The sequence below is a fragment of the Osmerus mordax genome, chromosome 4, assembly GCF_038355195.1.
Source record: "Osmerus mordax isolate fOsmMor3 chromosome 4, fOsmMor3.pri, whole genome shotgun sequence".
Taxonomy (NCBI): Eukaryota; Metazoa; Chordata; class Actinopteri; order Osmeriformes; family Osmeridae; genus Osmerus; species Osmerus mordax.
Window position 1 is genome coordinate 10,137,114 of NC_090053.1, and position 13,761 is coordinate 10,150,874.

Here is a 13,761-nt window from a genome sequence, read left to right on the forward strand (position 1 = left end):
GATTTTGTGTCAGATTTAGAGCAATCAATATTGCAGGAGAAAATGACCTGTATGTTCCCAGCCCCAATGCCCTGTATGCCCAATCTTGGCGCTCTAAATTTCCCCCCTTCCTCCTGTTCTGTTACTTCTTCTACCCCCCCAGACGGGCTCAGGCAAGACCTACACCATGGGCACAGGCTTCGATGTGAGTCTTGGGGAGGAGGACCTGGGCATCATCCCCCGGGCTGTGGGCCACCTCTTCAGAGGTATGGAGGAGCGTTGCCAGGCTGCCCGGGACCAGGGTCGGCCCGTACCCGAGTTCAAGATCAACGCTCAGTTCCTGGAGGTACAGTACTGCACGTTTCGTGAACCAGTACACACTGGGAGTGCTGGAAACCACTAAATTGAATATGCAGCCACTGATATCATTGTTTGTTTGTTTTTTACTTAAGCTTAACCTACACAATGCAATATAAGACATGTCAAAACACTAAAAGACAAAACAATACAAGCTACAGTATAGAGGAAGCTGTTGGGATTCATTCATAGCTGTTCTGTACCAGGTTCTTTATTTACGATTACGAGCAACAACTCAGTTTCATAATAATCCAAACAAAAGGACCCTGGTGTCACTCCATACAAGTTGCTCCTCAGTTGGACACTCAATATTGCAGGAGAAAATGACTTGTCCGTTTTTGGGCACAGCCTTCAAGTGGTTGCAACAACTTTTAGTAAAAGGTCCAGGTCAGCCTTATATTGTTGACAGGGCTAGTTTAACAAGCTCGTCTACAAGACTGACACTTCGAAATAACTCTTTCAAAAGCGTGCAGCTGCCGGTGAAGGGTTGGAGTGGACTGAGGGTCAGAAGGGCTTGTGTCTGGACCGGGAGGGGTGACAAGAAGGGTTACTAGGAGCAGCGGGCAGTTGTGTTGGCTCGTCATAGAGAGTGACAGGGGCCCCCATGTGGCCAGACAGGGAGCAAAATATTGATGCAGAACTAGAAGGGGCGTCCCGTGTCTTTGCCTACAGTCAATTTAAACGTTAGATTGGACAATTGTTGGTGAGGCGCCTAGCTAAAAGCCCATTTGGAAGCCAGCAAAATAAAGCTATTAAATACACATTTTAAGATGGGGATATAACCACTTTTCAAAATGATTATGTTGTTTTTGGAAATGTGCTTGCGCTGTAACAACAAATTTGACCAGATTGTATTGTTGCACTTTTAAGTCCAAATATAAGAGCCAGGTCCAGAGGGGTTGTTCCCTTCACAGGAAGTCATCACATTAACCTTTGTTTTGCCAATAAGACGGACAAGTCCTCTACCATTTAGAAGTTGTTGATTTTTATTTCTATTAATTCAGGTTCTATGACTGGAGTGGCTAGATTACAAAAGAGATTGGATTACCAAGACAAAGACTTTTCACAGTTTAAATAATAATAGGCAAGAAATAATAAATGTGTAAAGGCATAAGGAGATCGTGAGTACAGATCACGTTGCTCTGGGTCAGGCCTAAACACTGTCAGAGAGGCCAGTTACCAAACAACAGAATCAAAATGGTGAAAATGAACTTCCTGTATGCTTTGTCATGTTATATTTGTGTGTGTGTGTTTGTGTGTTCCCTTATTTCCCAGTGCAGCTGTACAATGAGGAGGTGCTGGATCTGTTTGACACCACTCGGGACTTGGAAGCCAGGAAGCAAAAATCTCACATTAAGATCCACGAGGATGCCAATGGAGGAATCTACACTGTCGGAGTGACCACACGGACAGTGTCCTCCGAAGCAGAGGTGTGTGATACATGTTTCCGTATCTACACACCGCGTTTGTACGCATGCATGCATGCAGATACGCGGTGTGTGTTAGCGTTCATGCGCTCGCACGTCATCAGTGTGTGCGTGCGCACGCGTCGGTCTTTAATTCTTTATCAACACCCTATCGTTGCGTGTATCTGCTTGTACGGTAAACCTGTCCACACCAGTAACCAGTCCCTCTCTCCCCCACCCTCTCCCCAGATGCTGCAGTGTCTGAAGCTGGGCGCCCTGTGCCGCACCACCGCCAGCACCCAGATGAACGTGCAGAGTTCTCGCTCCCACGCCATCTTCACCATCCATCTGTGCCAAGTCCGCGTCTGCGCTACCGACAATGTACGCACAGCTGGGGGGGAATCGGAATTGATTGTCATTCTGGCTTTCTGTTCGTTTGCATAGGTGTAGAGTAACTGTTATTCTTGGTTGCATGACACTACAGTAAATTGTGAAATGTTTGATACCTAAACCCAATCTTGACCTGTTCCTAACTTTCCCCTAATCCTAGCCCTAACCATGATCATAACCTATTCCTACCCTTAACCGTAACCAGCTGTTGCATATCAACAAAGAACTGTGTCTTCTACCATGCTGCTCTGTGCGGAAACTGCTTTCATGTTGTTGTACCAACCTTTTATTTTCCTCTCAAATCATACAGCAAGACAACGAGACCGACAACAAAATCTCCAACGGTAACTCCGAGATGGAAGAGTTTGAGACGCTGACGGCAAAGTTCCACTTCGTGGACCTGGCAGGTTCTGAGAGGCTGAAGAGGACCGGGGCGACCGGAGACCGAGCCAAAGAGGGCATCTCCATCAACTGTGGACTGGTGAGAGACTGGGTCTTAGCTTCACTAGCCTGTTCTAAAATACCAGAGAGAGGAGTTTTCCTTGTCTGCCATGTATGATAAAATTGTAGACCTGCATATCAGAATATAGATTTTGAATCGTGTCTTTTTATATCCGATTAGTAATTTTTCGGGAATTCCGGGAAATAAATTATTTTTAATACGGTGCTGTAGGCGCTGTTTTCAACAATAAACTGTATATCTCTGCATATGCGTCAGGGTCTGCACATGCAATGACACAGCTCTTTCATGTTACATTGGATGTATGCTGTCACCTGGTGGTGTAGTTTAGCAATTGCAACCATTTTCAAATATTTGAAAGAAGTGAGGTTCACTTGGTTGGATTTTTATAAGCAATAATTTTCAGTTGTTGTTTATTAATCGTCTCTATCTCCATGTTGTGGTCTTATTCCCTGTGCAGCTTGCTCTGGGTAATGTAATCAGTGCTTTGGGAGACAGGAGCAAGCGATCCTCTCATGTGCCTTACAGAGATTCCAAACTCACCCGGCTCCTACAAGACTCGCTGGGAGGAAACAGGTCTGTCTTCGATCGCTTCTGCCCATGTTTGGTTTATATTGGTTCCCCCAACAGTAACATAGTGGAGGACTTGAATGAATGTGAATGACCCAAAACACCTTCCACTCTTTATCCCTTCCACTAGCCAAACAGTGATGATAGCGTGCATAAGCCCTTCGGACCGCGACTTCATGGAGACTCTGAACTCTCTGAAGTATGCTAACCGGGCCAGGAACATCAAGAACAGGGTGATGGTGAACCAGGACAAGGCCAGCCAGCAGATCAGCGCCCTGCGCACGGAGATCGCCAGGCTGCAGATGGAGCTGATGGAGTACAGGACGGTGAGAAGAGAGAGAGGGAGAGAGGGAGAGAGGGAGAGAGGGAGAGGGAGAGAGAGGGAGAGAGAGGGAGAGAGAGGGAGAGAGAGGGGGAGAGAGGGGGAGAGAGAGGGAGAGAGAGGGAGAGAGAGGGAGAGAGAAAAAGATGTAGAAAGTCGGGGAGGGAGGGTGAACGTTATGAATAAAACGTTAAATAATATAAATGATAGAGAGAAATGAAGGATGGGAGATTACAAGGATGAAATAAATGTGTCTGGGGATGATGATGATTTGGAAAGTGGGTCAGAGAGTACCAATAGCAAGCCAATTAGTGAAAGACATGGAGACACTGGTCTAAAGGAAAATATTTGAACTGTCTTGATATCGATATATACTTGGTGCACATATATATCGATGTATATAAATACAAAGTTATATATCAGGACTAAATTCAAATATTTTCCTTGCTGTCTATTAACCCTTCCCACCCCTTTTAATCAAAATCGTTCTCCTCAGGGCAAGCGCATGGTGGGTGAGGACGGCATTGAGAGCATCAGCGACATGTTCCACGAGAACTCCATGCTGCAGACGGAGAACAGCAACCTGAGGGTGAGGGTGAAGGCCATGCAGGAGACCATCGACGTCCAGAAGGCCAGGCTCACACAGCTGCTCTCTGACCAGGCCAACCAGACCCTGGCCAGAGCCGGTAAGGGTCTGTGTGTGTATTGGTTTGTGTGTCTGAGTTTTTGTGTGTGGCTTTGTCTGTGTGGCTGTCTGTGTGTATGTGTGTGTGTGTCCATGTGGTTAAATTCCCACTGGGGAGTTCCTCTGTTGTGTTTATTTCCGAAACTCAAATGACTCAGCAAAAGCTTCCTGTTTCCCTCTGTGCCTTTGGCCTACCTTTCCTCAGGAGAGGGAAGTGAGGAGATTGGGAACATGATTCAAGGCTACATCAAAGAGATCGAGGAGCTCAGGTACAAAACGGCAGTTAGATATGGAAAAAGACATTCATATCCTCCAGGATTTGTATCCTGTCATTAATATAATTGCATGTAGTACAATACGCTACCCATAATATATCACTAATAATACATTATAATACAATATGTTACTCATATGATACTTAGATCACATAAATCCCTCAAATGAATTGTTTATTTGTACCTATGCATACTGCGTGTATACGTCCGACTCATCCCATGTGCAATGTATTTCCCATGCTCCTCTCAGGGCCAAACTTTTGGAGAGCGAGTCCATGAACGAGAACTTGCGCAAAAACCTGTCCCGCGCCTCCACCCGCCAGTCCTTCTACGGCGGGCCCGTCACCTTCTCCCAGGCCCTGCTGGCGCCCGAGAAGGAGACCTCCGACATCATCGAGATCGCCAAGAAAGACCTGGAGAAGCTCAAGAAGAAGGAGAGGAAGAAGAAGAAGAGGTAAAACGGAAGGAAGGGAAGATGGGATGGAGTGGTAGGATACGGGGATGGGAGGGAGGGAGGGAGGGAGGGAGGGAGGGAGGGAGGGAGGGAGGGAGGGAGGGAGGGAGGGAGGGAGGGAGGGAGGGAGGGAGGGAGGGAGGGAGGGAGGGAGGGAGGGAGGGAGGGAGGGAAAGGATGGAGGTAATCGGTGCCTTTGAGTTTCCATCCAGTGTTCACTCCTTACAGTATGGCAGGACTTGATTTAACGACGAGGTTTCCTGCTTCCCACAATCTCCTACAGTATGCATTCCTTTGGGAAGTTGCTTGACCTCTCCTCTCTGTGAATCCTTCTCCTCTATGCATTAATTTCATTCTGCCTGTCTAGCAAATAAATCTTGCTTACAAGGGGGTAGTTGGGAAATTCTGCTTACTAGGATATAGGAGAATACTGCGTACTAGTGGATCATGGGGAAATACTGCAAGCTTGGGGATACTGGACAGCTATTCCGATTGCTCTGCAGATTGAATTAAGAAATATGGGTGATAGTATATTGGTCATACAGTGTACAGTATTTGTGTTGTGGGCTTGAACTAGTTCACACATTGACCATCCTCAGTGAAGGTTAGTGGTCAGCTGATCCCTTTGACCTTGACTGTTCTTCCTTCTCCTGCTCTCCCTTCCCTCCTTTTTCTGTTCTTCACCCCTCGTCACCTCTCCACGACCTTTGACCTATCCTTCTGAAGACTGCAGCAGCTGCTGGCAGAGAAACAAAGGGAGGAGGAGGAGGAGGAGGTGGTAGAGGAGGAGGAGGAGAAGGAGGTAGAGGATGCCAGGTTTGTCATGTTTTCACCCCCTTCCTTCCTCCCTCGCTTCCTCCCTCCTTCAAATTGCCCTCTCCTCGCTTCTTCTAATCCACCTTTTTTGTTTGACAGGCAGTCACACCAGGAGAGCAACCCCTTCTACTGTAGGAGCACATTAGCAGCCATGACTGTCACCTTTTCCCTTTGACTTTTAACCTTGCTACTGTGGAAATGCTTGACAGGCTCCATTCATTCACACCATCAAGTCCCTCACACACTCACCTATCCATAATGGCTCTAGTTCAATTATTAAAGAAACCTATTTGATAATTGACTCCAAATGAAAATTATCCATATCCATGTTACAAAACTGATTTGGATCATGCTGGGATTGTTTACAGTATGAAATATTTGTAATAATATTTTTTTATATACAGTAGTATATATCTACTGTACTATAATATGTTACTAATTTGGTACAATTTTTGCACTGTAATAATTGTATGGTAACTACTGCTTTATTTTGCCTTTTTTGACCCATTTCTTTCAGTTTGTCCGTCAAGCTGATATGGATGGGAATGCCAGTTAAAACCTGTCCTTATTGTTAGCCTCATTGTTCTGTCCATAATGAGTACTAATAATAACCCTTTTTTTCATTTAATAAATGACCCCTATTTGTTTTCGAACTGTTCTTATATTTTCTTCATATTCTTTGTTTTGTGTAGGATTTTCCTAAACTGAATCCCATGGCCATGTTGGACATTATTCAGGGATAAATTAATAATACACTCACTGTTTACATACATTCTCATTGTGTTTTATGATGTGCAATTAGTGCAATAAGTAGATCTTGTAAGCAATGTCTCACTGTTGCCTTAAAACGCCTTCTGAAGCTGAGTTAGCTGTACAGTCATACAGTACATGTTGCTCTCTTCTGCATTAATGCCATCATGCTCAATGAACAGAATTTGACTCTCAGTCTCTCTATCCATTAGTGCCAGCAAAGAGGAGATCCCTGACAATGACCAAGACAAGGTGACAGAGAGGGTGCTCTCCGAACGCACCAATGAGGAGGCTGAGACGGTACGATTAACAGCATCCTCACCCAATCTTGTAAGACACCGATGAATCCAAATGTCACCATTGGATGCTCTCGTCTGGGCCTTTAGGAGCTCCAGGAAGGGAGTGACCATGAGGAAGGGGATGAAGAGGAGGATGAGGAAGAGGAGGAGATGGACGTGGAGGAGAGCTCCGATGACACAGACTCTGAGCTGGATGAGAAAGGTACCGTCAGTAAACTGAGGGTCCAAACTCTGGCAATGTTTTCAGTGAGAGCACAAGGACTCTATGTGCAAAGTGTTTTAATGCAAGTAAGATTATTTGTTTATATTTGGGCCAGTGTTTAAAAGTGTATACGACTAATATGCTCATCTTACTGAAACTTTGGATCTAGTCTAACCTTTACAGACAAAATAATAACCCATCTTGCATGTCATTCCCGGCCATCTTTTTCTGCTCTCCAGAAAACTTCCAGGCGGATCTAGCCAACATTACCTGTGAGATCGCAATCAAGCAGAAGCTGATTGACGAGCTGGAGAACAGCCAGCGGCGTCTCCACACGCTCAAACAGCAGTACGAGCAGAAGCTGATGATGCTGCAGAGCAAGATCCGAGACACGCAGCTGGAGAGAGACCGCGTGCTGCAGAACATGGGTAAGACCGTCAGGCTACGGGAAGCGCAACCACACCGCAACCGCAGCCAACGAACATGAATAAGGCAGCGGGGTCCCATGGGTTAGACCGTGTCGTCCGCGGTCGCAGTCGCAACTGAACCGAGAGCGAGACACGCACGTTTATGACGGCGATTCTCGTATATTTCGGTTCCAGTTTGATCTAGTTGCACACATCTTTACGTCCCCTCTCATAACTCTTATTCGCACGCTCCTCGCGGAACCGCGTGCCGCCATCTCCCCCCCCCCCCCCCCCCCCCCCCCCTCAGGCTCGGTGGAGACTGGCTCGGAGGACAAGGCTAAGAAGATCAAGGCGGAGTACGAGAAGAAGCTCAGCATCATGAACAAGGAGATGCAGAAGCTGCAGTCGGCGCAGAAGGAGCACGCCCGCCTGCTGAAGAACCAGTCGCAGTACGAGAAGCAGCTGAAGAAGCTGCAGATGGACGTGACCGAGATGAAGAAGACCAAGGTGGGCGGGACTCCGGGCGCCGAAGCGCTAATATGTCCACATGTGTACCTGATGTGTACACACTCCAAATGCTATCGAATGTTGCCACCCGAATGGGATCCACCCTAAGTGGATTGTGGGTTTTAAAGTTGTCGTTTTTAGGCGATTCGGCGTCGAAGTGCCGCTTGAGCCGTGTGCGATCAGCTGTTGGAGTCACATTTGGGACATCGTTGTCACTTGTGATCCATCGTTGTTGTCGGTTGTTTCTGCTCCAGGTGCGTCTGATGAAGCAGATGAAGGAGCAGCAGGAGAAGAACCGCATGACAGAGTGCCGGAGGAACCGAGAGATTGCCACCCTGAAGAAAGACCAACGCAAGCAGGAGGTGGGGAACATTCCTATTCAGTAGCAGAACAGATAAGGAGTGCTGGGTTGGATTTGATACATTCAGATGGCTGAGCGGTTAGGGAGTCGGGCTATGAAACAGAAGGTTGTTGGTTCGATTCCCGGCCGTGCCAAATGATTGTGTCCTTGGGCAAGGCACTTCACCCTACTTGCCTCGGGGAGAATGTCCCTGTACTTACTGTAAGTCGCTCTGGATAAGAGCGTCTGCTAAATGACTAAATGTAAATGTAAATGTAAAATTTATATTTTTGGGGGGGAAATAATGTCAGTTGTTTGTGCCAAGATGTTTTTCATCAAATTATCACAAAGACCAAGCACAGTGGGAAACATAGCATGAACGTCGCTACGTCTTGAGAGAGAATTTTGTGTGAGAGGGTTCTCCAGATGTTGATCGTGTTATGTTTCATTCACAGCACCAGCTGAAGCTACTGGAGGCCCAGAAGAGACAGCAGGAGTTGATACTGCGCAGGAAGACTGAGGAGGTGAGCAGCCAGTGTCCATGGATAAACCAGCTGAAATGCTAAAATGACTCCCTCGTGTAAAATGCTCTTCGAGAGCTTTTCTGTTGCACCTGTGGGAAGGTGGTTGCCAATGCTCTGCTTGTTGGTGTGCATCTGTCTCTCAGGTGACTGCTCTGAGGAGGCAGGCCAGGCCCATGTCAGGGAAGGTCACCACAAGGAAGGGCGGCTTCCAGGAGTCTCTACAGGACTCCTCTCATCGCCCGCCCTCTGGTCGCTCCTACACTTCCAGCTCCACCGCTCCCAATGGAACCAGGTATCGTGTGTGTCAGGCTTTGTGAGTGCATGTGCGGGAATGCCTTAGAGTAAGAGCTAAGACTCACCGTGCTACAAATATGCGTTATAGTATGATTGTGTGTTAACCTATAGATAGCCATGGTGTTTGCTCACCTCTTTTTATGAGCGGTATGTACGAAATAATGTCCTCAACCTTTTGTAATTATTTATTAGATTGTAGTTGTTCTGAATGAGTATCTTTTTTCAGTCTATTTACTCTTGTCTTTGTGTCAAAACGTGTAAACGAGTATTTTGCGTGTCATTTTAAAACACAATACAATGTAATAAGAAGGTACTGTGCGGATGTAATCCAGGCACTACAACAGGAGGTCTGCTGGCGTGTACTCGACCAGGATATCCAGGGGCATGTGGCAGACCCTGGAGCGCCGCGTCTCTGATGTCATCATGCAAAGGATGACCATCTGCAACATGGAGGCCGACATGAACCGCCTCCTGAAGGTCTTACCACTCTCTCCTGCTGCTCATCCTTAAGAATATGGCCGCCGTTAACCTCAATGGGGTTACCGAGTGTTTCGTGTCGCTGTTTTTGCTCCCCTAGCAACGGGAGGAGCTGACCAAGCGCAGGGAGAAGGTGACCAGGAAGCGGGACAGGCTGGTAGGGGAGGGGCCCGAGGTGGAGAAGGCTGCACTTCTTCTGAGGGAGGAAGTGGAGGCGCTGAGCGCCAACATCGACTACATTAATGACAGCATCGCCGACTGCCAGGCCAACATCATGCAGATGGAAGAGGCCAAGGTGAGAAGGGTTAGGAGAAACTGATAGACGGAGAAACGGAACAGGCAGACAGGCAGGGAGATAATGAGGTTAGACCTATCAGAAAGAGATGTTCCTCTCTCCTTTCCCCTTTTTGTAACGATGACTCATATAACTGGATAGAGAAATAGTGGGGGGGAAACCTATCCAGGAAATGTATAACTGAATGCATCAGATGGCTTGAACTGATGAATAACTTTGCATGAATTTACAGGAGGAGGGAGACACTGTCGATGTCTCTGCTGTGATTGGCTCCTGCAGCCTGCCTGAGGCTCGCTTCCTATTGGACCACTTCATGTCAATGGCCATCAATAAAGTAACATCCCTTAATCAAAACAACACTTAATGTCATTTATTTGAACCATAATTTGGTGATTAGTTGAATTAACCTTAGCACCTGTCAAGCTGTTTTGGGGGGTTTGAGTACAGTACCTTGCTTAAACAAACAATGGCAGGCGATTGCTGATTAGTACCCTTCAAACAGCAGCCTTTAACACAAACACACTTTGCACATTTACCCTTTGACCTCACCTGTCCCATCTCCAGGGTCTGCAGGCGGCCCAGAAGGAGTCCCAGGTGAAGGTGATGGAGGGCAGGCTTAAGCAGACGGAGATCACCAGCGCCACCCAGAACCAGCTGCTGTTCCACATGCTGAAGGAGAAGGCTGAGTTCAACCCTGAGCTGGATGCCCTGCTGGGGAACGCGCTTCAAGGTGACGGTGCCCCCTTGTGGAGGTTATTGACACCACGCTGGCCCCTTCTGTTTGTGTGAAGTGTTTTACAAGGGCCCCTGAAACCCAACCTACCCAGCCCTGTCCTCAAGGTCTTGGTGACAGCCCTTGTTAAATGCCCTGCTCTGACCTATGGTTAGCTCAGTAGGCAAGCCAAGCAGTTGAGGAAGAAAATTAATTAAGAAGATCTCTGGTTGGTTGAGATAGCTGCTGTGGACTATACTTGCTTCAGTTTTCTTCCACACAATATTGGGTAAAGCATCAACCAAAGTAAAAGTATTTTAGTGAACTGTCATTGTAGTTCTGCCGCTCTTCAAGGTTGGGGTTTGAAAGTGATATTTTGGGCTTTGACCTTTAGAAACAAAACTGGGTGGTGGAGGTGAAATGCATGATGTGGCCTGTTGAGTTGCTTTTGGCTGTGGCATCCTTCTGAAACGTTGCTGGCTAAAAGTTTAAATATGTTTTTATTTGTTTGAATTAGTTTTAAATCTAAATTTGGATCTCTTATAAAATAAAATGAAATTTAAAAAGAAGCTTGAGAACACGTTTTCTTGGTTATGAAACCATTTTCGGTGTTATGCAGTTCATATTGGTCATATTGTACTTTTTTGTCAGTTTCTGGTCAGAAGGACGTCCTGTTAAAATAGATCCAGCACAGTAGTTGTTTACTTTTTTTTTTATTGTTTTGCCTTGTTTTTCAATATGGGGGACTGTGTTTTGATTTTAGTGTGGCCTTTTTTCTGTTCCCCCCCATGTTGCCTTGATATTTTTTTACTGCAGAGCTAGGTAACATGCCAATGGGTGAGTAAAGGAAACAACACTCTCCTATTATCTGTGTTATGACTGCATGCCCCCCCCCCCCCCCCCCGCCCCTGCCCCCCGAACTAACAAAATGACCTAACATGAGCAGGTGCATGAAGTGCAATGCAACCAGATGTCCATCCATCTGTCTGATGACTTTCCCCTCCTGTCCCTCACTGTGGAAGAGCCCTCAAACCTCCACCGCCCCCCAGCTCCTCATGTGCCGTGATAGCGACCATGCTTTAGCACAGCTGCTAACGACCCCCGCTCATCTCTCGAGGAACAGCCGTTGCAGGCAGAACTGGGATGTCGGTCTGCGCCACAGCAACCAGTAAAGCAAACCTACCTCTTCGCAGATCGACAGGACTAATGATTCCTCTCCTCTTTTTTACCTAGAGACCTTGTTCCTGGTCATTCCCCTCCACCATTCTGTGCGGCTCGCCATAACTCCTCCCAACTGTCCTTTCTTCCACCTTCTGACTCCTCACCTATTAAACTCCTGTTAGTGTAAAGCCCTGAACTTTGGTAGTGAACAAGGACCTCAGGGGTGACATCATCAAGCGGCATGGCGTTGTGCTGAAATTGTCTCCATCCGCTTTTCTCGTCCATTGTTACCACACTCTGTCCGATGAACAACCCTGTTGTTAACACATGTTCGTAACAGTTCATCTTAACAGTCTGTGACATTAGGTCAATGACAAGTACTTCGACCTTCAGGAAGTTGTTTAGAGATTAAACATAAACAGTAAGTAAATCCAGATTCTGTACTGTTGTCAAGTCTTATATTTTGGGGTCTTCTGGTTTCACAGAGAATGGAGATGACAGCAGCAGCGATGAGTCAGCACAGAGTCCTGCCATTGAGGGAAAGTAAGTATTGTGGTTGACATAATAGCTTTAAAGGGAAAGTTCTCACAAATTCAAATGTCACCTCATCTTGTACGGTTGATGAAAAAGTGAGTTGTCCACGATGCAGATAATGGGGCCAAAATCTCAAAATCAATCAAACCTACAGTCATACGAAAGTTAAAAAGCCTTCAGACAACATTCAATCAAATACAAATGACCTCTGATTTTATTTTATGATGAAATATTTGAAAAGTAAATACGAATAAAATGCTAATTGAGTCCCTTAACTGTGAGGTTAATATACAGTACTTGTGTAATTTGCATAACTACCTTCTGTTCCAGCTCTCTGGCATCAGATCTCATGAAACTATGTGGAGAAACTAAATCCAGAAGCAAGGTAGTATTTTCTACACTTCCTGTTCAGTGATTACACTGTGTGACTTTGCAAAGAATAATGTGTGTGTGGGGGGGCTTTTTTCCGATACAGGCTCGAAGGAGGACCACCACTCAAATGGAGTTGCTTTACGCCAACAGCGACTCCGCCCTTGACACTCCCACTGACTTCTCAACCCCCATTCTGCCATTGGCTGAAACTCCTGAAGTGGGCGTGGATTTGGAGAACTATGGCCCAACTGTCAGGGACTATATGACTACTTCCCCTGGCTTTTCCTCCAAAATGGGCAGCATGTAAGTCCATGCTGAGTCGCTAACCCACTAACATGCTAATTGTACGACAGGAAACTGCATGTTGATATCGCAGCTGTGTGTTTTATGTTCACCTTGCCTGACTTTGCCTGACATTGGTAACAATGAGCCACATCCAAACAATGTACTAAGGTGGAGTTTCTTTAAAAGCATGATGTTTCCCTTAAGCTTTTTATATCAATTTGAATCAATAATGTATTTCTCACGCAATAAGCTCCCAGCAGAGACAAGTATAACCGTTTATGCGAACATAAAACCAACCATTGATTGTGCGGCTCTTATGTCTTGCTTGATATCCTACCGTACTTTTCTCCTGCAGTGTTTCATCTCCATTTACAGTCAATGCAGCTTTAAACATTAACAATAATCACTAAAATGCTGACCAGTCAGTTGCTGTGACCTTAACTGCTTAAAAAACGACATGGCTGAAAACTCACAGTACAGTGTCTTTTAGTCTACTGTAGGGAATATGTCAGCTGTCTTGTTGGGGACCAAATTTCATGTAGCTTTAATAATTTGCTTGTGGCACCTTAATATCATCCGCACAAGGTGATGAGAGACTTAATTTTGGGCAACGAAATGTCAGGTAACGAACAGTGTGTATGTGTATTGCATGGTCATCACCTCATTTAGCTTTCATTTTAATTTTGCTTTGTTTTACATCCCTCTGTTATGTTTCGTGTCTTTGTTGTGTGTCTTGCTTATGAATCCTCAAACTGAATATCAGTTCCGGCTTCAGACCTCCCTCAGGGGCGGGAAAGAGAGTTCCGGAACCTTCCCCACTCTCTCGCAGGAAGACTTATGACAAGGCGGCTAAGGTCAAGGAGATCAAACAGTAAGCAGTAATCAACA

General features: G+C 46.1%; 1 protein-coding gene across 4 annotated transcripts in view; it reads left to right on the forward strand.

Moving 5' to 3' along the window:
- The window catches only part of kif21a (kinesin family member 21A), a 29,628-nt gene that overhangs the window by 10,597 nt on the left and 5,270 nt on the right, over nucleotides 1-13,761 (forward strand). Inside the window, exons 3-28 of one of the 4 annotated variants that reach the window (XM_067234105.1) lie at nucleotides 143-325; nucleotides 1,617-1,766; nucleotides 1,992-2,123; nucleotides 2,443-2,613; nucleotides 3,053-3,168; nucleotides 3,293-3,488; nucleotides 3,981-4,170; nucleotides 4,375-4,438; nucleotides 4,695-4,898; nucleotides 5,625-5,714; nucleotides 6,677-6,764; nucleotides 6,851-6,965; nucleotides 7,205-7,393; nucleotides 7,680-7,879; nucleotides 8,134-8,241; nucleotides 8,675-8,743; nucleotides 8,887-9,035; nucleotides 9,370-9,514; nucleotides 9,615-9,809; nucleotides 10,042-10,143; nucleotides 10,374-10,539; nucleotides 11,338-11,358; nucleotides 12,168-12,225; nucleotides 12,547-12,601; nucleotides 12,692-12,891; nucleotides 13,637-13,744. In XM_067234105.1, coding sequence (XP_067090206.1) covers nucleotides 143-325; nucleotides 1,617-1,766; nucleotides 1,992-2,123; nucleotides 2,443-2,613; nucleotides 3,053-3,168; nucleotides 3,293-3,488; nucleotides 3,981-4,170; nucleotides 4,375-4,438; nucleotides 4,695-4,898; nucleotides 5,625-5,714; nucleotides 6,677-6,764; nucleotides 6,851-6,965; nucleotides 7,205-7,393; nucleotides 7,680-7,879; nucleotides 8,134-8,241; nucleotides 8,675-8,743; nucleotides 8,887-9,035; nucleotides 9,370-9,514; nucleotides 9,615-9,809; nucleotides 10,042-10,143; nucleotides 10,374-10,539; nucleotides 11,338-11,358; nucleotides 12,168-12,225; nucleotides 12,547-12,601; nucleotides 12,692-12,891; nucleotides 13,637-13,744 — 3,464 coding nt within the window. The remainder of the gene's footprint in view (nucleotides 1-142; nucleotides 326-1,616; nucleotides 1,767-1,991; nucleotides 2,124-2,442; nucleotides 2,614-3,052; nucleotides 3,169-3,292; nucleotides 3,489-3,980; nucleotides 4,171-4,374; nucleotides 4,439-4,694; nucleotides 4,899-5,624; nucleotides 5,715-6,676; nucleotides 6,765-6,850; nucleotides 6,966-7,204; nucleotides 7,394-7,679; nucleotides 7,880-8,133; nucleotides 8,242-8,674; nucleotides 8,744-8,886; nucleotides 9,036-9,369; nucleotides 9,515-9,614; nucleotides 9,810-10,041; nucleotides 10,144-10,373; nucleotides 10,540-11,337; nucleotides 11,359-12,167; nucleotides 12,226-12,546; nucleotides 12,602-12,691; nucleotides 12,892-13,636; nucleotides 13,745-13,761) is intronic. The other 3 variants (XM_067234102.1, XM_067234104.1, XM_067234103.1) reach the window with 3 other exon arrangements.